General features: G+C 45.9%; 1 protein-coding gene and 1 long non-coding RNA gene across 4 annotated transcripts in view; one reads left to right on the top strand and one right to left on the bottom strand.

Moving 5' to 3' along the window:
- Nucleotides 1-5,294: 5,294 nt before the first annotated feature.
- Nucleotides 5,295-23,482, bottom strand: part of CAPN9 (calpain 9) — a 52,516-nt gene continuing 34,328 nt past the window's right edge. Inside the window, exons 12-20 of one of the 3 annotated variants that reach the window (XM_003893778.4) lie at nt 20,712-20,748; nt 19,123-19,203; nt 16,556-16,613; nt 14,843-14,907; nt 14,277-14,345; nt 13,850-13,928; nt 11,489-11,605; nt 8,563-8,621; nt 5,295-5,713 (exon numbers count right to left, since the gene is read on the bottom strand). In XM_003893778.4, the coding sequence (XP_003893827.1) occupies nt 5,687-5,713; nt 8,563-8,621; nt 11,489-11,605; nt 13,850-13,928; nt 14,277-14,345; nt 14,843-14,907; nt 16,556-16,613; nt 19,123-19,203; nt 20,712-20,748 (592 nt within the window). In that variant the 3' untranslated portion in view covers nt 5,295-5,686. Of the gene's footprint in view, nt 5,714-8,562; nt 8,622-11,279; nt 11,606-13,849; nt 13,929-14,276; nt 14,346-14,842; nt 14,908-16,555; nt 16,614-19,122; nt 19,204-20,711; nt 20,749-23,482 lie in introns of those variants that run through there. The other 2 variants (XM_009197789.3, XM_031659241.1) reach the window with 2 other exon arrangements.
- Nucleotides 11,568-14,195, top strand: LOC103880763. Its single transcript, XR_641967.2, has 2 exons — nt 11,568-11,655; nt 13,856-14,195. It is a non-coding gene; the product is annotated as an uncharacterized LOC103880763 (long non-coding RNA).

Raw genomic sequence — 23,482 nt, 5'->3', positions numbered from 1 at the left:
TGGTGACGAGGCAGCCTTCACACTGGTACTTGGCAGGCGGTCTTGGCTCTCAGTAGAATGGTTCTTTGTTTCTACTAATGATCCAGTACACTGAATTGGGCTGGCACCAATGACCCGGGTACCTCTGCCAACCAGGTCACACGCTCTGTGCTTTCTGAAGCCCTGGCCCCTCAGTGCACTGCGTAGCTCTGCACAGCACAGGGTGGAGAGAAGCCTGGAGGCAGGCTCTGTATTTCAGATAAACATGACTACGACTTGAGGTTCTCTCCAGGCACTGTCCAAAGGATTTGGTCTCAGGACCAAAATGTTATAGGTTGATATGGTATGATATGTTTCATGTTGTAGGTTGATATGGTTTGGCTCTGTGTCCCCACCCACATCTCACTTTGAATTTAATCCTTATAATCCCCATATGTCAAGGGCAGGACCAAGTGGAGATTAATTGAATCATGGGGGCAGTTTCCCCCATGCTGTTGTCATGGTAATGAGTGAGTCTCATGAGATCTGATGGTTTTATAAGTGTCTTGCATTTCCCCTGCTGGCACTTCTCTTTCCTGCTGCTTTGTGAAGAGGGTACCTTGCTTCCCCTTCACCTTCCACCATGATTATATGTTTCCTGAGACTTCTCCAGCCATGCTGAACTGTGAGTCAACTAAATCTCTTTCCTTTACCAATTAACCAGTCTCAGGTATGTCTTTATTAGAGTGTGACAGTGGACTAATGCATAGGTCTATTCAGATTTTTCAGTATTCTCTGAAGGTAGTTCTGGTAATTTATCTTTTTCTAGGATTTTTTCCATTCCATCTAAGTTGTCTAATTTGTTGACATAAAGTTGTTTAAAACATTCACTTATCATTCTTTTAATTTCTGATGGGTCAGCAGTGATGCCTGCTCTTAGATTCTTGATTGTTAATTTGTGTTTTCTCTTTTTTTTCTTGGTCAGTTTAGCTAAAAGTTTATCAATTTTGCAATCTTTTTTAAGAATCACCTTTTCATTTCTTTGATGTTCTCTATTATTTTTCTCTTTGCTAGTCAATTGATTTCTGCTTTAGTCTTTATTTCTTTCCTTTTAAGGTTTAATTTGCTTCTCTCTTTCTCTAATCTTAAGATGGAAGCTTAAATTATTGTTTTGAGAACATTCGGCTTTTCTAAGTCCTGCTTTAGCTTCATCCTATTAATGTTGATGTGTATAGACATGTGTAAATACATAGTATATTTTATTTTTGTTTCATTCAGTTCAAAATCTTTCTAATTTCCATTGTAATTTTTCTCTTCAGCCCATAGTTATTTAGAAATGTGTTAATTTCTAAAATTTGAGGATTTCCCAAACTTATTTTTGTTTCTATTTTAATTCCTTTGTGGCTGGAGAACATACTCCGAGTGATTGAAATTCTTTTAAATATATTAAAAATTAGTTTTATGGTCTAGTATGTGGTCTAACCTGGAGAATGTTCCATGTGCTTTCGAAAAAATGTGCATTCATTACTTGAGGGAAGAGTGTTCTATGAATGTCAGTTAGTCAAGTTGGTTGATAGTGTTGTTCATGTCTTCTATTTCCTTGTTAATTTTCTGAATAGTTGTTCTATCAGTTATTAAAAATGGGTTATTGAACTCTCTAACTATAATTGTTAAGTCTAAATAATCTATTTCTTCTTTTAATTATATCAATTTTTGCTTCATAATTTTGAGACTCTGCTATTAGGTACCATTACACTTGCAATTATTATATATTCTTAATGAATTGACCCTTTATAATACTGTAATGTCATTTCTTGTCTCCAATTATATTTCTTGTCTTAAATTTTATTTTCTCAGATATTGATGTAGGCACTCAAGCTCTCCTATTGCCAGTATTTGCATGGTACTCTCTTTTTCATCCTTTTACTTTCAACTTTTGTCTTTTTGTGTGAAGTATCTCTTGTAGACAGTATCCAATTGAATCTTGCTTTTTTATCCATTTTGACAATCACTGCCTTTTGATTGTAGTGTTTATTCATATTTAATATAATTATCAGCATGGCTGGATTAAGGTCTGCCATTTTGTTTCTATGTCTTATTTTTAAAATCTATTCTTCCCTTACTGCTTTTGTGCTAAACATTTTTTTTTTTTTAAGTATTCTACTTTGATTCCTCTGCTGTTGTACTGTATTTTTGAGTTATTTTCTTAGTGGTTGCTCTGTAGATTACAATCTGCATCTTAATTTACCTGAGGTAATACTGACTTAATTCTAAGAAAATACAGAAATATTGCTTCAATACTTTGTTTCTTCCCCTCTCCTTTATATCTCTCTATTGTTATAAATCCAACAATACAGTGCAATAATTAATGCTTTATATAATCTAATGTCTTCCCTCAAACAAAATTAGAATGGAAGATAACACGTGTTTATATAGTCTTTTATATTTACCGAGAGATATCCTTTTGAGTGCTCTTCATTTCTTTCTACAGATCCACAGTCTCATCTAGTTTTATTTCCTTTCACCCTGAAATACATCCTTTAATATTCTTTCAGTGGCAGGTCAGCTAATAATGAATTCTCTCAGTCTTTGTTTAACTGGGAATATCTTTATCATGCCTTCATTTTTGCCATTCTAGTGGAAAAATAGAATTCTTGATTGAAAGATTTTTCCTTTGGCACTTGGAATGTCATTCTACTGCCTTCTCTCGTCTATCATTTCTGATGAGAAGTCAGTTGCTAATTGCATTGTTCCCTGTTCATGATAAGTCATTTTTCTCAAGCTGCTTTTCAGATTTTCTCTTTTTTCCCCAACAGTTTGACTTTGATGTGTCTAGGTGTGTTTCTCTTTGTGTTTCGTGTGATTTTGGTGTGAAGCAATAGCGTTAGATAGCTCGCGTATACTACTGTTTAATTAATTAATTTTTATTTTTATTTTTGAGAGAGTCTCATTCTGTCACCCAGGCTGGAGTGCAGTGGCACGATCTCGGCTCACTGCAACCTCCGCCTCCTGGGTTCAAGTGATCGTACCTCAGCCTCCCTAGTAGCTGTGATTACAGGCTGCACAACCACACCCAGCTAATTTTGTTTTGTTTTCTTTTTTTTTTATTGTATTTTTAATTTTTTTGAGATGGAGTCTTGCTCTGTCGCCCAGGCTGGAGTGCAGGGGTGTCATCTTGGCTTACTGCAACCTCCACCTCCTGGGTTCAAGCGATTCTTCTGCCTCAGCCTCCCGAGTAGCTGGGACTACAGGCACGCGCCACTACACCCAGCTAATTTTTGTATTTTTAGCAGAGATGGGGTTTCATCATATTGACCAGGCTGATCTTGAACTCCTGACCTCGTGATTTGCCTGCATTGACCTCCAAAAGTGCTGGGATTACAGGCAGGAGCCACCATGCCCAGCCACTGTTTAATTTAAAGGTAGCAGGGCATGAATTTTTTGGTGCCAAGACCTAAAGCATATATTACACAGGTGGTGATAGATATAATGTGAATGGCCATAAATCGCAATTTTCCTAAGACAGCTCCAGTTTACATCTATTGTCCTGGTGTAATAACTAATATTATTCCTTTCACACTCAAAAGCTGTTGGTTTGAATTATAAGCTACAAAATCACTCTAATTATAGTCAATCAAACTCATGCATGTAAAACATCTTCTTTTGTTTCTGGGTATCAGTATCAGACCATATAATTCAGAAACAAATAGAAGCTAAATTCATACGCGTTTTTTGTTCTCAACTCATGATCATATAATATTCTCTAGAGCCCTATTGAACTGTCCTTCAAGACTGATGGTTCTATAATTCTTGAATTCTTGCATTGAAGAACAGAGATAAACCGAAAGCATGTGATAGTATCTAACTCTTTTAGACATTTAAGAAAACACTGGTTCACAACAGTGGGCCTTAGTTGCGCTGAGTGCCTGTTATGTGTCAAGTACCGTGCCAGGCACCTTCTACTTACTTACAATTTCATATATTCATCATAAGACCTCAGTGAGGCAGAAATTACCATCCTCATGAGTGGAGGAAACTAAGTCTCAGAGAGGTTAATAACTTTCCCAGGGACATATGGATGGAAAGAAAACAGGACACCAAGTTCATAAACTTCATTTCCTGGGTACCTTTCAAGCACAGGAAAAATCAGTGAGAGACAGTTATGTGCTCCTGGATATAAAGGCCGAGAAGCACCCTGTGGGAGTGACACTAGAAAAAGGAGCTCAGAAGGTGAGTCCCCTTCCAAGTTTTACCTGTGAGCAGGGCTAGTGTTCACAACATCTAACAAACAATATGGCAGCAGTGTGCACCGATGAGAGTGGGCACAGGCCGAGCACAGGAGATGGCATGTCTGGGGTCGTACTGGCATGCCCCAGCACAGAACCTTGGTCCTAAGCCTGCTCCTGAGAGAGAGTGCTTGTCTTGCATCCACTGCTGTGTGAACCCAGGGAAGGGCTGGAAGGTAAAGGAGAAGATCATGGTGCCTTGGCCACGATCAGGGACAGGGTTCTGATGAAGCGCCACTTCTTTTTTTTTTTTTTGAGACTGAGTCTCGCTCTTGTCGCCCAGGCTGCAACCTCCGCCTCCTGGGTTCAAGTGATTCTCCTGCCTCAACCTCCCAAGTAGCTGGGATTATAGGCGCCCGCCACCACGCCCAACTAATATTTGTATTTTTAGTAGAGATGGGGTTTTGCCACGTTGGCCAGGCTGGTCTTGAACTCCTGCCCTCAGGTGATCTGCCCACCTTGGCCTCACAAAGTGCTGGGATTACAGGTGTAAGCCACCACGCTTGGCCTCCACTTCTAACTTGATCTTCATCCCAACAATTCTCCCTCCTTCCCTCTTGGCATCTCCCGCTCCCATCCTCCACCTCATCTGCCACAAGTGTACCAGCAAGAATGCGGGGCTTGGCGTGTATTGGGCCAGTATCTTCTCATGTTACCTCCCATTATTGCAGTTCAGTGAATTCTCCTGTTTAGCACTAATGAGCTATAATGAGGATTCTCTGTTCTGTTTTCCCCCATCATGTTGAGGATGAGTAAGATCAAACCTCACCAGAATCTGGACTCCTTGAGAAGAAATAACAGCATTCAGCTTTTCTGACCCAAAGTCTTCAGACACAAAGAATGTCTGGACTGGATAATGACTGTTTTAGTTACTACCTCTTGTAGGAGGAGATAGAGATTGTCACCTTGATCCACTCTTATCAGAGATCCACTCTTGTCCAATTATCGGAACTACCTGATGTCTTCCCCGATAAGGAAGCACATTTATGATGCAGAAATGCTAAATTATGACCTCACCCCACTTCCCCCTCATCTTATTCCACACACACATTTATAAAAACATGATTTATAAAGGATGTCTGATCACAATGACTGGAGCTACATGGAAGCCAGGATTCTGTGCATTAGAACTCTGAGTGATTCTTAATGGAAGGAAGTAAGGAAAGTAGAGTGTGGGAAAGCTAGCGATGCCTGAACCTGGATGTAAGGCATAGGTGGCGCCATCAGCCACCTTAAGGCAGTGACTTTACAAAGGAGTAGCACAAAATCAGAGAGTGTAGCTGAGTTCATTTCATTCTTCCCAGATCAAGATGGAGAAGGGAGAAGGCTGACGATGAGAGGGGAGTGAGCCCTGGGCGTAATGGTTCCACACCAGAAGTTCTGAAGGTCAAGGTCCAGAAGCCAAGATTCAGCTGGGCAGGCTGCATCTCTACAAGGCAGCCTCAGATGTTCATTGTCAAATGGATGAACTGGGGGAGTGGGGAGAGAGAGAGAGAGAGAGAGAGAGATATGAGGGGTTGTTGTCCTTCCATGTCCCTTCCAGCCTCAGCCTCAGGAGTGGCCCCAATTTGCTGACATCACAGGAGATCTGCTGTTTGATCATGTTGCCTGCCAACTTGGATGCCTGTCTCAACAGGAAACCATTTAAAAAAAATAAATGAATTCTCAGCACTTGACATTTTCTGGAGGTTCTGAGTCCTTTCCGAGTGAGCTCACATCAAGCACAGATGGTAAGACAGAGACGGGAAAATGTGCTTTCTCCCTGTTAAGAAGACAGCCTTGCTGAGGCATCTTGGGCAGGGCAGTATTAAGTGCCTTTTCCTGGTTGATGAGGGGTCCTCTCACCTTTGGGAGAGAGGTGGCCCTCCACCACGGAGGGGCTGCAGGAAGTGGAAGCAGGTTCTGAAGCCGGTGGGTGTTACAAGTGAGCTGAAGAAGTAGCATGGAATTCCTCCTCATTTTCCCTCCTGAGTCCACCCTGCCTCCTCCTTCCCAACAGCTTGCTTATCACAGCATGGTGACTTGGGGCAACATGATTATATGAGATGGTTTTTTTCTCCCTTCTCTGTCCTCCTTCCTGGGCACAGAATATATAGTATGGGGGTTACTGTAACAAAAAGTGCACAGGCTCTTTTAGGAAAGTGACTGTAGGTGAGGCCAATTCAGCCAGGAAAAGCTCCTATTGCTTCCTGGGATGGGTCAGGGGAGAAGGAGAGAGACTTTAAAACATGGATACTTCAACTTGGCTGCACACTGGACTCACCAAGGGGATTTAAAAAAAACAACAACAATGTTTGGGCCTCACCCCCAGAGATTCAAATTTAATCGATCTGGGGAGTGGCTGGGGTATCAGAATTTTTAAATCTCCCCAGGTGATGCTAGCATGCAGCCAGATGTAAGGATGGTAGGTTTAGAGGGAGAGAATGCAATGGTTTTCCCTGTTGTCCTGCAAAGTGATGATATGGGACAGAGCAGGAACCCATTCCAGTCCCTACACCTGTGGACACTTAGGTTGGAGATGTCCACACTTCCACCTTGAATCTGCAGCACTGGAGTACTTCCTCCATGCTGCTGGTGCTCTGGAGCCTTTGACTAGCCAGGAGGCCACTGAGTAACAAACCTTCCCACTCTCTCTTTCCACTGTGGACCAGGGACAGCCATCACACTTTTCATGTTTTTTAGTGGCATTACTTATCATTTACCTTAAAGTAAATGATAAATAAAGGTGGACCTAGGGGTCTCTCTTGTTTTCTTTCTTTCTTTTTTAAGAGACAGGGTCTTGCTATCGCTGTCATCCAGGCTAGAGTGCAGTGGCGAGATCATAGCTCACTGCATCCTCAAACCCCTGGCCTCAAGCAATCCTCCCGCCTAGCCTTCCAAATAGCTGGGACTGCAGCTGCACACCACCATGCCCAGCTTCCTCTTATTTTCATAATAGAATAGTTTGAGTGTGCACATCTTTCTTTGGAATCTTGGAGTGATCAAAGGAGGTATAGTTATTACATGTGTCCTACATGCTGAAGGTGAAAGACAAAACTAGAGAAGAAAAATGCCCAGTTTCTGTTCTCAATGAAATAATAATGCATCCAGGGATCTGAGATACACACTTGAGAAAATTAGTGACGAGTCAACATAATTGCCAAATTATATGATATTATTACAAAGCAAAACTTTTGGTGTAATATATTAAGGCCTATGTCTCTTTCTGTAAATGGTTAAACCGAGGTGCAGAGCAGCCTAATCAATCGAAATCAGAGCACAAAATAGGGGAGGAGGTACAATCCTCTAAAACACATACTGTCATCAAGCTCTTCGTCTTCAAATATTCAATAAAATGTTATCCAAACCCAAAGTTACTACTGAATTTGGAAATGAGCTAACTGTGAGTGTGAGCATGGAAACTGGTGGAGAGGAGAAACCCCAGAGATTGGGTCGGAGCCACGGGCTGCCTGGCTTTAGTGTTGTTAGGTAGAAGAGAGAGCAGACCTAGAAAGAGAGATACAGGGAGGGAAAGAAGGAAAAGGGAGATAAAAATTACGGAAACCACTGAAGGAAGCTGCTCCACAGGTTTCCCTCTGTCTTTGGGCAGGAGAATGTCTCAAGAGCGTTCTCAAGCTTTATGTGCACAGGAATCACTAGGGTCCTGTGAAAGGCGACTTCCATTCAGCAGGTCTAGGGCAGGGCCTGGCACTCCGCATTTCCAACGCTCTCTCCTAAGTGATATCTGCCCTGCTGCTGGCCCATGGACCACCATCTGAGCAGACGGGGTCCACGGGGATCCTCTGGGGAGGGGGTGATTGAAACCCCCTGGAATCCTTCTCCCACACCTCTGACACTCGGACCCATTGTCTCCCACCCCCATCATTGCTATGATGACCCTGGTAACTGACCAGTTTTGTACTTGTCAGAGTTTGGGGGAGCATCATGGGAACCACAGGACAACCTGAGCAAGTGAGAGTGAGCAAACTGGCAGCTGGAAGGCAGGCAGGCTAAGTTACCCAAATGACAGAAGGAAGAGAAGGACAAGAAGGCAGAGTCTGCTCACTCTCTCAAGTCAAGGTGATTAATCTCTCTATGCCTCAGTTTCCACCCTGCAAAATGGGGATACTATTGGTACTTAGCTCACAGAATTATTGTAATAGCTCAATTGATTACTTAATAAGTAGTATCTCAAAAATATTAGCTATTTTGTTGTAATCACTCCCACAGCTAGATGTCAGGCCTCGCATGAAATCATGGGTTCGGCAAACATTTATGGATCTTGGACTCTGCCGGGCCCTGGCTGGGTCCCTGAGCAGAGGGTCTGGATTGGCCGTACCTCATTTATAGTGAGATGAATGAACTCCTTGTTCTTCGTACTGAGAGCCTGGAACACCCCTGATAGGAGAGACGGGGGAAAGGCATCCTTTTAAAGAAAATTCCTTTACCAAGTTTGTTTCCCAGTGACCAAAGGGCCTTTCACTGGAGCCTGTGGGGAAGCTGCTCCATCTGGTGGTAAACAAGGACTTTCATTAAGGATGGCGGCAGGACTCAGGCCGGCTAAAGGGGAACTTCTCTGAATGGATGGAGGTCTCCAGTCCTGTAGCAAGCCAGTGGTCACCTAAGCCAGTCAGCCGGCCGGCAGCTCCTGGAGCCAAAGCAACTCCCCTATCTTAACCTTCTGCAGGGTACAGGGCCCTTGAAATCCATGGGCCTCAGAAAAAAAGCACATGTACCTAAAGTTTTGCATGAATCTGAAAGTTGTGAGTCTCGCCCTTGTAGGAAGGGGCTGTGGGTGCTGTCACAGGACAGGAGGAGTCCAGCGGCACAGGAGAGCATGCCAGCACTGAGCCGGAGGCTGGGTCTACCACATGGTGTCACCTGAGCAAGTCACTGCTGTCTCTGGGCCTCAGCCTCCTCACCTTCAGAAGATGAGGTTAGGCCAATTAGCCCTGGCTTCACTTGAGAATCTCACAGGCAGCTTTAACAATACAACCCAAAGCGGGGCGGGGGACCGTCACTGAACACAGGAAATGGAAGAGAACCAACAACCAAACACGGTGACTGGGTCTTATGTGGATCCTGAGTCAACCAAGCAACTGTAAAAAGGTGGCCTGGGAGACTTGGGCATGGGCTGGGCACTAGAGAACATTGAGGGTTTGCTGAGAATTTTGTTAGGCATGGAAATGGCATGATGATGATGCTAAAAACAAGTGTGTCAGCTTGAGATAGTCAGATGAATGGACAGAGTTTCTGAGATCTGCTATTAAATTATTTAGGGGAAAAAAGTGTGTGTTGCGGGAGCACAAGGAAAAAGTCAGCAAGATGATAATTTTTGAGGTTGGGTGTAAAGGTCTGGAAACACCTGGCGAATTTGTATAACTCCCAATGCTGTGTGCCACCCCTGAGATTCTAATAGCATTGGTCAATTGTGCAGCTTGGTCATCAACATTTCTTTAGGCACCCCTGGAGATTGTAATGTATAGCAAAGTTTGAGAAGTGCTGGTGTGAGGTGCATGGGAACCTATTATGATTCTTTATATCTAAGTGGAGGGTTGACATTTTTACAATAAAAAGTTAAAATAATACTGGAGTAAAGCTCCGTCCTTGGTAATTGTAAAAGTCCTCCAGGCGAATCTAATGTGAGGATCCCAGGGTGGAAGGTGTTAAGCCTATAATATTCCTCTATTATAAGAACAAGCTGAGGCACTCCCACCCCTCTTGCTGGGAAGGATTAAGCCTGGGTGGTTTAGAAAGGGAAAGAGCAATTGAGAGAAGAGAAACTAGCAAATCTCATTATTTCTAGGGTCAGCTCTGACCACCCTGTAAGTCTAATGAGTGATTCTCTTTCAGGTGGGGTCTTTCTAGGACGCACCTCTCACTAGCTACCAGTAACCCCTAGGGAAAGCCCAGTCTCCTGGCTTGATATACTAGCCCCTTTGGGGCCTGCTGATCTCTCTGTGGTTTTCTCTCATCATCTCTTAATCAACACATATTCATTGATTGTCCATAAATTATGGCTCTCCTGGAGCTTAGAGTCTAGAGGGGCTGTGCTTCAAGCAAGTAATTAGTGTTCTATTACCAAAGAAGCAAAGGGAGCTGTCATGCTGATAACCGAGGGTCACAGCCCTCACCTTTTAATTTTAATTTTATTTATTTATTTATTTATTTATTTATTTATTTATTTATTTAGAGATGGAGTCTCGCACTGTCACCCAGGCTGGAGTGCAGTGGCACAATCTCAGCTCACTACAACCTCCGCCTCCCAGGTTCAAGGCGTTCTCCTGTCTCAGCCTCCTGAGTGGCTAGGATTACAGGTGCATACCACCATGCTCGGCTAATTTTTTGTATTTTTAGTAGAGGCAGAATTTCACTATGAGCTGGTCTTGAGCTCCTGACCTCATGATCCATCTGCCTCAGCCTCCCAAAGTGCTGGGATTACAGGCGTGAGCCACCGTGCCCGGCCCCTTGCCTTTTTTTTTTTTTTTTAAATCAAGTATTCGTACCTCGAAGTGGCCTATGGAACATAGATTAGAAAATACCAAGCAGGATCAGCTGCATAATTTGTGAGGCCCAGGGCAAAATGGAAACGCGGGGCCTCCCGCTCCTATGTTATTAAGACTTTCAAGATGAAAACGCTAGAGCATTAAACCAAGCATGAGGCACCCTTGGGGGCATCGGTCCCTTGGCACCTGCACAGAGGGCATGTCCTCGTAGTCACCCCGGTGGTGAGTTACAGGCCCTGGACATGCTTCATTCAGCCCCACCTTCCAAGCCACCTGTGAGGGGCAGGATGGCTAGGACAATAAACCGCAAACACTGAAGCTCACGGGCACATAGTCTCTCTCTATTTGTGGTGTAACAAATCTTGTTTAAGGTAACTGGGTTAATGTCTAGGGCTTACAGGGCGGGGAGGTGGGGAGGAGGAGGGACAGAGACTCTCCTGTTTCTATATGTTAAGATGGGATTTAACCTGAAATTGAACCTTTCCTCAAACACAAGGCACAAACCTGCCCCACCCCATCATCCTCCCAGAGGCACTATGAATGTATAAAGAAAGGCGACGCTAAGAAACACGCTGCAGGGGAGGCTGGCACATTCTGCTCTTTAGCTAACGGCAGAGGCCCACAGGTCCGCACACATCAGACCATGGCTCTCTGTGGTCTGTCTTTGCCATTACTTTCCCCAGGCTGTTTCCCATGCGCTCACGGAGGGTGACTGAAGATGCCACCCCGAGTGCACCCTCAGCCTCGCTGGACACTTACGGCTCGCATTCTCCAGCCGGACCAGGCAGTTGAGGAAGTCATCGAAGTCCATCTGGAGCTCCTCATCCGCATACCTGAGCACGATCAGCTGTAGGAGGTGGCTGCTCAGCTGAAAGCCTGCGGAGATGAAGGAGGAGACCCAGGACCCGCCGTATCCGAGCCCCGAGGTGAGTCTGCACCTTTGAGGGAGCTCCCAGGCAGCCGAGGAGAGGCCTCAGAAGGGGGAGCCACTGTTTCACTCCTCAAAGCTGGGGTCCCCACACCCAGTGGGACTGCTGTCCTTGGTGTGAATGCAGTGTGAAAGCGTGAATCTGCAGTGCAGGGGCGAGTGTGCGGGGGACTCTCAGGCATGCTTTCTGTGTTTAATGGCTTCCGAGTTTAGTGAGTTCATGATCTTCGTTTTGACACCCATGTCACCCATAGGGTCTCGCTGACTTTACAGGAAGCTTCGTTTGGGGGAACTTAACACTGGTGGTGTCTGAGCCCCACACTCATTCCTACACCAGCCTCCCCTCGTGTTCTATGTCTCAGGTCACTTCCAGCTGTGGCTCTAGAACGTTTCTCAGAGGGGATGCTGCTGCCCACGGTGAATGACACTGTGAGGGGCCCATTCCTACACACCCACGATGGGGGAAGAACGCCAGGCTACGGCCAGGAGGCCTGGATCTGAGCCCTGGCACTGCTCCAGCCATGGCATACGGGTTCAGTTCTCTGGGCTTTGGTTTCCTCATTGTCAAGTGAGGGGTTTAGACAAAGTGAAGTTCTTTCTAGATCCAATATTTAGTGCTTCTATTTTTTTTTTTTTTTTGAGATGGAATTTTGCTTTTGTTTCCCAGGCTGGAGTGCAGTGGCGTGATCTCGGCTCACTGCAACTTCCGCCTTCCAATTTCAAGCGATTCTCCTGCCTCAGTCTCCTGAGTAGCTGGGACTACAGGCGCCCGCTACCATACCTGGCTAATTTTTGTATTTTTAGCAGAGACAGGATTTCACCATGTTGGGCAGGCTGGTCTCAAACTCCTGACCTCGTGATCCACCCGCCTCGGCCTCCCAAAATGCTAGGATTACAGGCGTGAGCCACCACACCTGGCCAGTGCTTTGATTTCTCATCATTGCCCTTAGAGGTGATTTCTTTCCCCCTTTCATTTTGGTCTACATGTTCGCTTTCTAGGAGGTGTTCACAGGATTGTTCAGAAATCCACCCGGGGTCTTTCTGCTTCTTTGTAATTCCAGCGGAGGAGCAGGCGGGTCAGGCGCAGAGCGCAGAGTCTCTGGAGCCTGCACGGCAGTGCTGGCAGCCGGCCTTGGCCGGAATCCTGGTGTGTGGGGCTAGAGCAGGGGGATGAGGGGCGATCCCCCCTACACCACGTCAGGGTAGGAAAGACATAGCCATACCCCTCCTCTCTGAGCGCTCCCTTTGTCCCCTGCTCAGTTCCTCCTCCTACCCTGGAAACAGAGTCACCACCCCCTAAGAAAATCAGGCGCCCTTCTCAGCCTGGCACTTTGCTCATTTGTAAATCATCTGATTTTCTTCTCCCTGACATAGGACCTGAGATGGTCCTGGCCGTGTATACTCCATCCTTTTATCAGGCCTGAGCCTGGACATGTTTCCAGGTTTTGCTTTCCCTGGGAGGGAACCCACTTTAAAATGTTCAGGAGGCCCCTGTCTGTGAGGTGTGCTTGGTGAGCAGCACAGGCGGCCCGGCGGGCGGGAGGTCTGCAGAGCACCCATGGAAACTACGGTTGTGTGTGCAGGACATGGGACCACACAGAGGCCGACGGCCATCCAACCCCAGACAAGGGTGGGAAACGCCACCTGGAGCCCAGCCTTCGGGAAAGGGAGCAGGGTGTAAACTATGATGCAGTCATTGGTTTGGATTCAGGGTCTGCTGCTGATAAAGCCTGGGACAGGGCCACAGGTGGCAGAGGGGCGTGCCGCCCACAAACCGTGGGCGCTGCATGCTCTGTCTCATCCACAATAACAACCATCTGAGAGCAGAAATGAGACGTTTGGAATCACTGCAGCTTGCCACCAAACAGCTATGTGTTAAGTACTGGGCCAGAAAACACAGTCAGAGGCTATGAGGCCTCCAGAGGGCAGGCCAAGCTCAGTTTTAGCAGACACATTTAAAAAGTTTCTACCAGTGTTCACAGCAGTTTAAAATGAGGGCCCTGGTGTCAGCAAGTGAATCTTGGGTCTGAACCCTGGTGCTGCCACTCCAAGGGCCATGACCTTAAGAAGCACCAACTGGGCTCAGAGGCCCACCTCCTGGGCAGCAGAGAGAAGACCTGCCATCTGCTCAGGTTGCCCATGGGCAGTACCTGGCATGCAGTCAGCCACCTGCATTCCAGTCTTTTCTTTACCTGCAGCTTTCAGTGCAGTCCGCAGTTCATAGGTAGACATGGTGCCGGACTTGTCAGCATCAAACCGAAGGAAAAGGTTCTAAAGGGTGGAGAGCAGAGGCATTGAGGAGGAGCGCACCTGAAAGGCATTGCCGATGGCAGCAAGTGGGTGACAGCCAGCCTGGGGGAGCTACCCTCCAGGGGCTGCAGAGGCCACGGTTGGACTGGGCCTTCCAAAAGAAGTGGGTCTCCCTTTTGTCTTCCTTTTCATCTTGGGTGGAAACACGGTGGTACTCCCATAAGCATCGGAATAGCATGATGCTGTTTTCCCTTCTCCCCTGTCTGAATACAACTCCTCTAGCCTGCAGTCTGCTGCACCTTTTTAAATCCCCTCCACCCTAGGCGCACAGGTTCCCCTAGAGGCCAAGCCCTGCTCCAGGTTACATACAATCCACTGCTTCAGCTTGTCCCAGAAGACTTTGAATTCATCAAACTCCAGCTTCCCATTCCCGCTGGTCTGTGCCGTGTGGGTTAAGGGAGACGTGAGCAGCGTTTCAGCCTGAGGCTCCTTGTGGGACCTCAGCTCTAGGACTGCAGACGGGAAGGGCTGATGGGCTGGCCTGGGTGACACAGGTTTGGGGCTCTGGGGAAGTGGTTTTAATGGTTAAACCACAAATCTCTGAAGAGGGGAAACGGCAGAGGTGGGATGGGGGTGCTCCCAGAAAGTTCACAAAAACAGAATTCCGTTCCCTTAGACGGGATCCCAAAGTGGCAAGAAGACCCCCAAGTTCCTTCAAAAGCTTCCCACCCCTGCCCCTGGGCAGGCTTGTGCATCTTGATTCTGATCCAATTTCAGCTTCGGGGTCCCCCAGCTTTGGGTTATTTTCTGCGAAGAAGACTATTCTACTGGCTAAGGATGTCATGTTCTTGGAGAGTCTGAACTATTAAAGATTACTCTACTGTGCTTAAAGCCCGGATCCATGTCTATTTCTGTTCAAATATTTGGAAGGATACATCCATCAGGGAAATGATGTTTTTACAGGAGATCAGGCTTAGCTTCTTGAATTTGATGTCTTTTTCTGAAATTGCACATGAAAGCTGAATTTGGTTGACTCCAATAAGATAAACCTATGTACCCATCTGCTGAAAGCCCAATAATGTGGCTAAAGCCGGGGCTGCTGGAGGCTGTGATGTAGCTACTGTCTTATGATGCTGGTGGGAGTAGAAGTTAACATGACCTTTCAGAAGGAAAATTGGCAAAATGTGAAAAAAGCAATAAAAGTGGGAATACGCCTTCATCCATTTATTCTAGTTCTAAGAATCCCGAGCAAAGAATTACATATGAAGATTTTTGTCATCACATTATTTATAGTGGCAAAAATTTGGAAGTGAAATAATGACCAATAGAAAGGCATGGTCAATACTTTAGGCTATGTCTATGTAATGGAGTATTATACGACCCTGAGGAATCATGTTTTTGCAGACTATTTAATGGCAGGATTTAACTTTGTTGGAGAAATTTGTACTCCCATACTACTGCTGGTGAAAATGTGAAATAGTCACTTTAGAAAAACAGTTGGATAGTTTTTAAAAACATTAAACACAGAATTAAACAATCCTCTTAACTAAACATATAGTTAAGAGGATGGTTACGCCACCATGTAACCATAGACTGTGGCATGGTGATGGAACCATCCTCATAACTATATACCCAAGAGAAGTGAAAACACATGCCCACCCAAAAAACTTGTACAGGAATGTTTACAGTTGCATTATTCATAATGACCAAAAACTGGCAACAACCCACATGGCCACCAATAGATGAATGAATAAACAGAACAGGGCCCATCCATACGATGCGATGTTATTTGGCTATAAGAAGGAATGAGGCATTGATACATGGATGGACTTCGAAAACATCATGCCATGTGAAAAAAGTCAGTCAGAAAGGACCACATATCGTATGATTCATTTTTTTTCTCCCTGAGACGGAGTATTGCTCTGTTGCCCAGCCTGGAGCGCAATGGCGTGATCTTGGCTCACTGTAACCTCCACCTCCCAGGTTTAAGCAGTTCTCCTGCCACAGCCTCCCAAGTAGCTGGGATTATAGGTGCCTGCCACCATGCCTGGCTATTTTTTTTTTTTTTTTTTTTTATTAGTAGAGACGGGGTTTCATCATGTTCACCAGGCTGGTCTTGAACTCCTGGCCTCAGGTGATCCACCTGTCTCGGCCTCCCAAAGTGCTGGGATTACAGGTGTGAGCCACTGCTCTCAGCCTATGATTCCTTTTATATGAAATATTCAGAATATGTAAATCGAATCTATAGAGAAAGAAAGTAGATGAGTGGTTGCCTGGGGCTGGGGGAAATGGGTACAGGGCTAACACTGTTAACAGGTAAAGGGTTTCTTGTTGGAGTGATGAAACGTTCTAACATTGTATGTCTACGCATGTGACACATATGCACATACATACAGATACACATATGTTAAGAGTGGTTATTTATGGTAGCGAGATCATTTGTGATTATCTTTGTCATTAGGCTTTTCTGCATTTTTAAGAATTTTCTACTATAAACCTGCATCATTTCTGGAATCAGGAAACAATGAAAGCTATTTTAAAAGTTGGCTGGGAGGAGCAGGGAGCCTGGGGGGTTGGGGGGGACTCAGGCAGTGTAGTTGCTGGTCCCTCCATAGGCGCCCTGGGACCCCGATGTGGGCAGCACTTACTCTTTCGCAGCACAGCATTTAAAACATACTCAAGTTCCTCTGCGGTCACCTCCATGTCCTGTTGAAGTGGAGACAATTACTTTTTATAGCCCTCAGCACCTTCTTTTTTAGTTTTTTTTTGTTTTAAATCAGTTCTGAGCTTGATTTGGCTCAAGTGACAGGCCAGCCTTCAGGACCCTGCTCTGGGCAGATGTACCTATCTCCTGTGTGGCTGCAACTACATGTCTCATATGTCACATGTTTTAGGGACATGCCAGCCCAACTAGGAGAGAGCCTAACTTGAGAGACGTCTCAATCCAGGAAAGCACCTGGAAAGCTGGGCAGGGCAAGGCAGTGGTTTCCCAACTTCCCTGAGGGTCAGAACCGCTCCTAGAATTGTCCTAAGCTCCTCAGATGGTTCCTATGTTGGAGGTAGTTTGGGAAGGCCAGATTGAGTCTTCCTCTGCACCGTAGAACCACCTGGAGAGCTTTAAAACAGTCCCACATCTGGGGCTTACCCCAGGGACTCTTGAAATCAGAGGACCTGGGAATATGGTCCTATTTTTAAGATCTAGGGGTTGATTTAGAATTAAGAATAAGGGTGAATGATTTAGAATTAAGAATAAAGGTGAATTTCAGAATCATGGATCTAAGGTGCTCCAGGAAATCTCGGCAGCCCCCATCCCGGAAGCTGGTTAGAAATGGAGAGTCTCAGTTTTTTTTTTTTGATACAGGGTCTTGCTCAGTCCTCCAGATTGCAGTACAGTGCTGTGACCACAGCTGACTGCAGTCTCAATTTCCCATGCTCAAGCAATCCTCCTACCTCAGCCTCCCAAGTAGCTGGGACTATAGGCAGGCACCACCATGCTGGGCTGATTATTTTTGCAGAAATGGGCTCTCCCTATGTTGCCCAGGCTGCTCTTGACCTATTGATGAGGAATCTGTGTTTTTTTCCCAGGATGCCCAGGTCACTTTATACACATGCATGTTTGAGTAGCACTGACACAGACCTCATTTTGGTCAGGGTTTTGCACTAGCCATGTGGAATGCTGTGGGGTGCTTCTAACACATGTGCGCCCTGAAGCCTCTGGGCCTGGGGAACGGGGATTTGGGATGTTTGGTGTTGGTGAGAAAATACTGCACCAGCCAGGCCTCCACTGAAAGAGGAGGAAAGAGAAATGGAGCCACGTGCCCAAGTTATCCAACTACTTGGAAGAAAAGCAGGACATGAGTCGAGGAGGGCTGAACCCTAGAGGTACGTTTTTGGTTGTTAATCAAGGTCGACTGAAACTCCTGCAGCATTCCCCGCTTCCCTCACAAACCCTGGATCTCCATCTGACAACTCCTGTCCCTCCCGCATTCACTCCTCTGAGCCTGTCAGGCGGGGTCTGACCCAGCATGCTCCAGATAGCGCCTGGAGCAGGGAGGTCACCACTGCCTTTGCCCCTCACCATGCTCTGTCCCGCCCAGGGCTGCGCTCAGCCACCTTCCTGCTGTACTTTAAGCAGTCACATGAGACACCCCTTTTCTCTATGCCATCCTGTTGTCCCCTAACCTCCCTGCCTTGCCTATTTATTGCAGTGCCTAATATACTACCATTAGACAGCACCTAGGTTTAGATATCACCACTCCAGGTGACCCCTTTCATAATTCAGGAACCCCAGTTGAGTGAAACACAGGAAGCTAATAGAGTCATTAGCATTTTGACATGAATTAGTTCATCTGCTCATTTTATTTATGGCTCCAAGGGAGCACCTGTGGGGCAGTTTCTAGAAAGACTTCCCTCCGCCATGCCTAGCAGGTGGAGGAAGAGCCTGGATCTGTGTGAGGCTCCATCCAGGGTCCCCAAAAAAGAAGCTGAACAGTGGAAAGGACTGGGATAGGGTAGGGGACAGGAAGTTGCAATTGAATAGGAACCTCCTTGAACATGATCCCCTTTACTACAGCAGACAGAGTATTCTAATGGCAGTGATTTTCAGGCAGAGTTCAAAGGAGCCACCTCTTCAAGCCTTGCTCTAGCCTCCCAAAGAAAGCACCTGGGGCCCGGTGTGGTAGCTCATGCCTGTAATCCCAGCACTTTGAGAGGCTGAGGCCAGAGGATTGCTTGAGGCTAGGAGTTTGAGACCAGCCTGAGTGACACAGTGAGACTCTTTTTCTTTTTTTTTTAATCAGCCAAGCATGATGGCATGTGCCTATAATCCCGGCTACTCAGGAATCTGAGGCGATAGGATCTCTTGAGCCCATGAGTTTGAGGCTGCAGTGATTTAGGCTTATAGCACTGCACTCTAGCCAGGACAACAGAGTGATACCCTGTCTAAAACAAAACATAACTAAAAAACAAAGTGTCTGGGTCCATTCTGAGCTCCTTTGGGCTCACTAGCCCCATCCACAGCCGCAGACTGTGTAAGTAAGAGATGTTGTAAACAGGGTGGTCTTTGGGCCTTCCGTGATCAGTGCTGGTCTTTGCAATAAGCTCCATCATGCCTCGGGACGATGTTGCTGACCAACCCCACAACTGCAACCCTTTGCTGGAAAGCCAGGCCCAGGCTCTCAGCCTAGTGGGGAGATGGAAGCGGGGCGTGTCCTACCTCACCAGCGACTTGTTCAAACAGAGCTCGAAACCGCAGCTCCTCCTCTGTCTCCTGGTCAGGCGGAGTTGGCTTTGGGGGCTAAAAAATAGCCGAAGAAACTTGCACAAAATGATCCACAAAAAGGAAACATGACAAAAATAGCAGGAAAGAAGCCAGGAGCCTCTGTGCCCAGCCCCATGTCACCCTCCTGATGCGGTGTGCACAAGCTGTGTCCTGTAGCGTGAGGAACATTTTCTCATGAAGGCTCTTTAGAAGGTGAGACTAGAAGGACTCTAGTAGCTGGACCTGTGGTGCCCTTTTGCCTTACAGACGAGGAGGCCAAAGAACGCTGACCCCTGCCTAAGTTAGGTCCTGGCCACTGGATTTTCATGCTTCCTGCACTTCCTCTAGCTTACCTCTTACCACCCTGGACTGCAATGACTCACTTCATCATCTGTTTTGATAGCTGGTAAAATCACTGAAGGCAAGAGTCTGTTTCTAGCACTGAGCTCTGGGCTTGGTATATAGAAAGAGCTCAGTAAATGTTTTGGGTGGTTTTTGGTTTCTTTGGTTTTTTAGCACCATTAATAAGCTGTGCCCCAGCATGGAGAAGCAAATTCCCTCCTAAAAGCAGATCTCTGCTGCCCCTGGACATGTCAGACCGTTTCCAGCTATAGCATCTCAGCGCCTCTGGAGAGTCCTCTAGCCCTTGGATGAGGGTAAAACCACCCCCACGGCTCCCCCTCCACACACACATAATGTAGGGGAGATGTAATGTGTTCCCCTGAGTCCACAGTAAAAAACATCTCCCTGCCTCTCTGGTTTTCTTTTCACTGATGAGTTTTCTTAAAATACAATTAAAAGATAATCTACCCCCTTCAGAAGTGGCAGCTTCCTCTCAGGTGCAGTTGGTAGTGTGAAAGTTATTCAACAATCAAAATGAAGTCACTAATGTTAAGAAAACCCTGACAAGTAGAGCTTGGGAAGGCCAGAAGGTCCTCATGCTTATTTGCCTGATAACAAAAGTATCACCAAGGCTGCAAAAACCACAACCTTTCACAGAGCCCTTGCAACCATACACAGAAATACTTCTACCTCTGCGTAGCAACTGCCTGTCCAACATCAGCCTGGCCTCACCTTTGTTATTGATCTTTGTAGCCAAGGATAATTATTTCAAAACAATTATGTAATCTTTCTCATTTTTTTCTTTAAAAACCTTTGTCCTCTTTTACCTCCCCAAATATGTGCATAGTTTACTGTGGCATGTATATTCCCATAGCAGTGCTTTATCCCCAAATAAATAGCTTTTCTTTTAGAGAGTGTCTCTGTGTTTGTTATTTCGGTTGACAGTAGCACAGAGGAAGACATTGAACACAACTTTATACCAAGCACCCACCTCACTTCCATGCCAGGTCCTTGTGTACTAGAGGAGCACAGACTAGAAGACACACATCTTGGTCTCCAGGAGGTTAGAATCATAGACGCTTACTTGATGGCATATAACCATTCCCAGAACCGCAGAGTTTTACATGACTCTGTGATTAGAAGGAAGGTTTCCAGAACCATCACCTGAATCCTATACTCCATAGCAACATCAGAAGACTCACCTCAGGAAGGTCAATGTCTACATTTCCATCCATATCCCTGTATGGGCAGAAAAACACACAGCCTCAATTGTGGATTAACTTCTCATTGGGATCTGCAGAGGTGAAGAGTCCAGAGCTGTTGGAAGGTTCTGTCCCATTGAATCCCTTATTGTTCAGTGCTGTTTACATTTCACAGAGTTTGCAGACCCCATACATTGACACCCCCACCCTTAGTCATTCAGCCCTTGCTCAGAATGCAAATAAGAGGGACAGCCATTGTGTTAGGCCATTCTTGCATGGCTATAAAGAAATAGCAGAGACTAGGTAATTTATAAAGAAAAGAGATTTGATTGGCTCACGGTTCTGCAGGCTTTACATGGAGCACAGTGCTGGCATCTGCTCTGCTTCTCAGGAGGTCTCAGGAAACTTACAATTATCACAGAAGGTGAAGGGGTAGGGGAGTTGCCACACACCCTTAAACAACCAGATCTCATGCAAACTCACTATTGTGAAGACAGCACCAAGCCAGGAGAGATCTGCCCCCATGACCCAAACACCTCCCATCAAGCCCCACCTCCAACACTGGGGATTACAATTCAACATCAGATTTGAAGGGGACACATATTCAAACTGTATCATTCTGCCGTGGCCCCTCAAATCTCATGTCCTTCTCACACTGCAAAATATAATCATGCCTTCCCAATAATCACCCAAAGTCTTAAGTCATTCCAGCATTAACTCAAAAGTCCAAAGTCCAAAGTTTCACCTGAGATAAGGCAAGTCCCATTGCCTATGAGTCTGTCAAATCAAAATCAAGTTCCAAGATATGCAAACTCCATTTTATACTTCCAAAATACTATGGGAGTATAAGCATTGGGTAAACATTCCCCTTCCAAAAGGCCAAAAGAAAGGGGCTACAGGCCCCATGCAAGTTTGAAACCCCACAGGGCAGTCATTAAATCTTAAAGCTCCAAAATGATCTCCTTTGACTCCATGCCCCACATCCAGGGAACACTGGTACAAAGGGTGGGATCCCAAGGCCTTGGGGAGCTCTGTCCCCATAACTTTGGCTGCTGTCATGGGTTGTTGAGTGCCTGTAGCTTTTCCAGGCTCAAGGTGCAAGCTGCCAGTGGATCCACCATTCTTGGGTCTGGAGGATGATGGCCACCTTCCCAGAGTTCTGCTAAGCAGTACCCCAGTGGGGACTCTGTGCGAGGCCTCAAATCTCACATTTCCCCATCTGCATTGCCCTAGTAGAAGTTCTCTATGAGGGTTCTGTCCCTGCAGCAGGCTTTTGCCTGGGCATCCAGGCTTTTCCATACATCCTCTGAAATCTAGGTGGAGGCTGCTAAGCCTCATTCAGTCTTGTACTTTGTGTGCCTGCAGGCTTAACACCATATGGAAGCTGCCAAGGCTTATGGCTTGCACCCTTGCACCTTCTGAAGCAGTAGCCCAAACTGTATCTGGTGCCTTTGAGCAGAGACTAGAGCTGGAGCAGCTAGGATGCAGGTAACAGTGTCCTGAAGCTGCATAGGGCAGTGCGGCCCTAGGCCTGGCCCATGAAGCCATTTTTTTCCTTGGCCTGCGATGGGAGGGACTGCTGCTGCAAAGTTCTCTAAAATGCCTTTGAGGCCTTTTCCCCGTTGTCTTGGTTATAGCACTTGGCTCCTTTTTTGTTATGTAAATATCTCTAGCAAGTGGTTGTTCCACAGCCTGCTTGAATTCCTCTCTCGAAAAAGCTTTTTCTTTCTCTGCTATATAGCCAGGCTGCAAATTTTCCAAACTTTTATGCTCCACTTCCCTTTTAAATATATACATTCCAACTTTAAGTCATATCTTTGCTCCCACATCTGAGTATAGGTTGTTAGAAGCAGCCAGGTCACATCCTGAATGCTTTGCTGCTTTGAAATTTCTTCTTCCAGATACCCTAAATCATCACTATGAAGTTCAAACTTCCACAGATCCCTAGGGCATGGACACAATTCAGCCAAGATGTTTACTAAGGCATAACACACATAACCTTTGCTTCAGTTACCAATAAGTTCCTCATTTCCATCTGAGACCTCGGCAGCCTGAACTTCACTGTTCATATCACCATCAACGGTTTGGCCATAACAATTTAACCAGCCTCTAAGAAGTTCCAAACTTTTCCTCATCTTCCTGTCTTCTTTTGAGGCCTTCAAACTCTTCCAAATCTTCAAACTCTTCAAACTCTGCCTGTTATCTAGTTCCAAAGTCACTTCCACATTTTCAGTTATCTTTTAAACAATGCCCCACTCCTCTGTACCAATTTTCTGTATTAGGCTGTTCTTGTACTGCTATAAAGAAATACCTAAGACTGAGTAATTTACAAAGAAAAGAGGTTCAATTGGCTCACAATTCTGCAGGCTTTACAAGGAAGCATGGTATATTCCCTAGAAGTTAACTTGACTCCTTGATTTCTAGGGAGGCCTAGGAAGCTTACAACCATGGCAGAAGGGGGAAGAGTCATGTCACATGGCAAAAGCAGGAGCAGGGGTGGGGCAGGTCCCACATACTATCAACCACATCTCACAAGCATTCACTCAGTATCATGAGGATAGCACCAAGCCATGAGGGATCTGCATCCATGACCCAAACATCTCCCACCAGGCACCACCGCCAACACTGGGGATTACAATTCAACTTCAGATTTGATGGGGACACATATTCAAACTATATCAGCCATCACTAAGAACTTGTGAATTCTGGGTTTATGGAACTAAAAGAAGTTAAGCCAGCAGTCACTCCCTATTTCTTTGATGAACTTTAAC

Source organism: Papio anubis, chromosome 1 (assembly GCF_008728515.1).
Source record: "Papio anubis isolate 15944 chromosome 1, Panubis1.0, whole genome shotgun sequence".
NCBI classification, from domain to species: Eukaryota; Metazoa; Chordata; class Mammalia; order Primates; family Cercopithecidae; genus Papio; species Papio anubis.
Note: the sequence above shows the minus strand (reverse complement) of the source record. Positions and strands in the feature narration are given on the sequence as shown.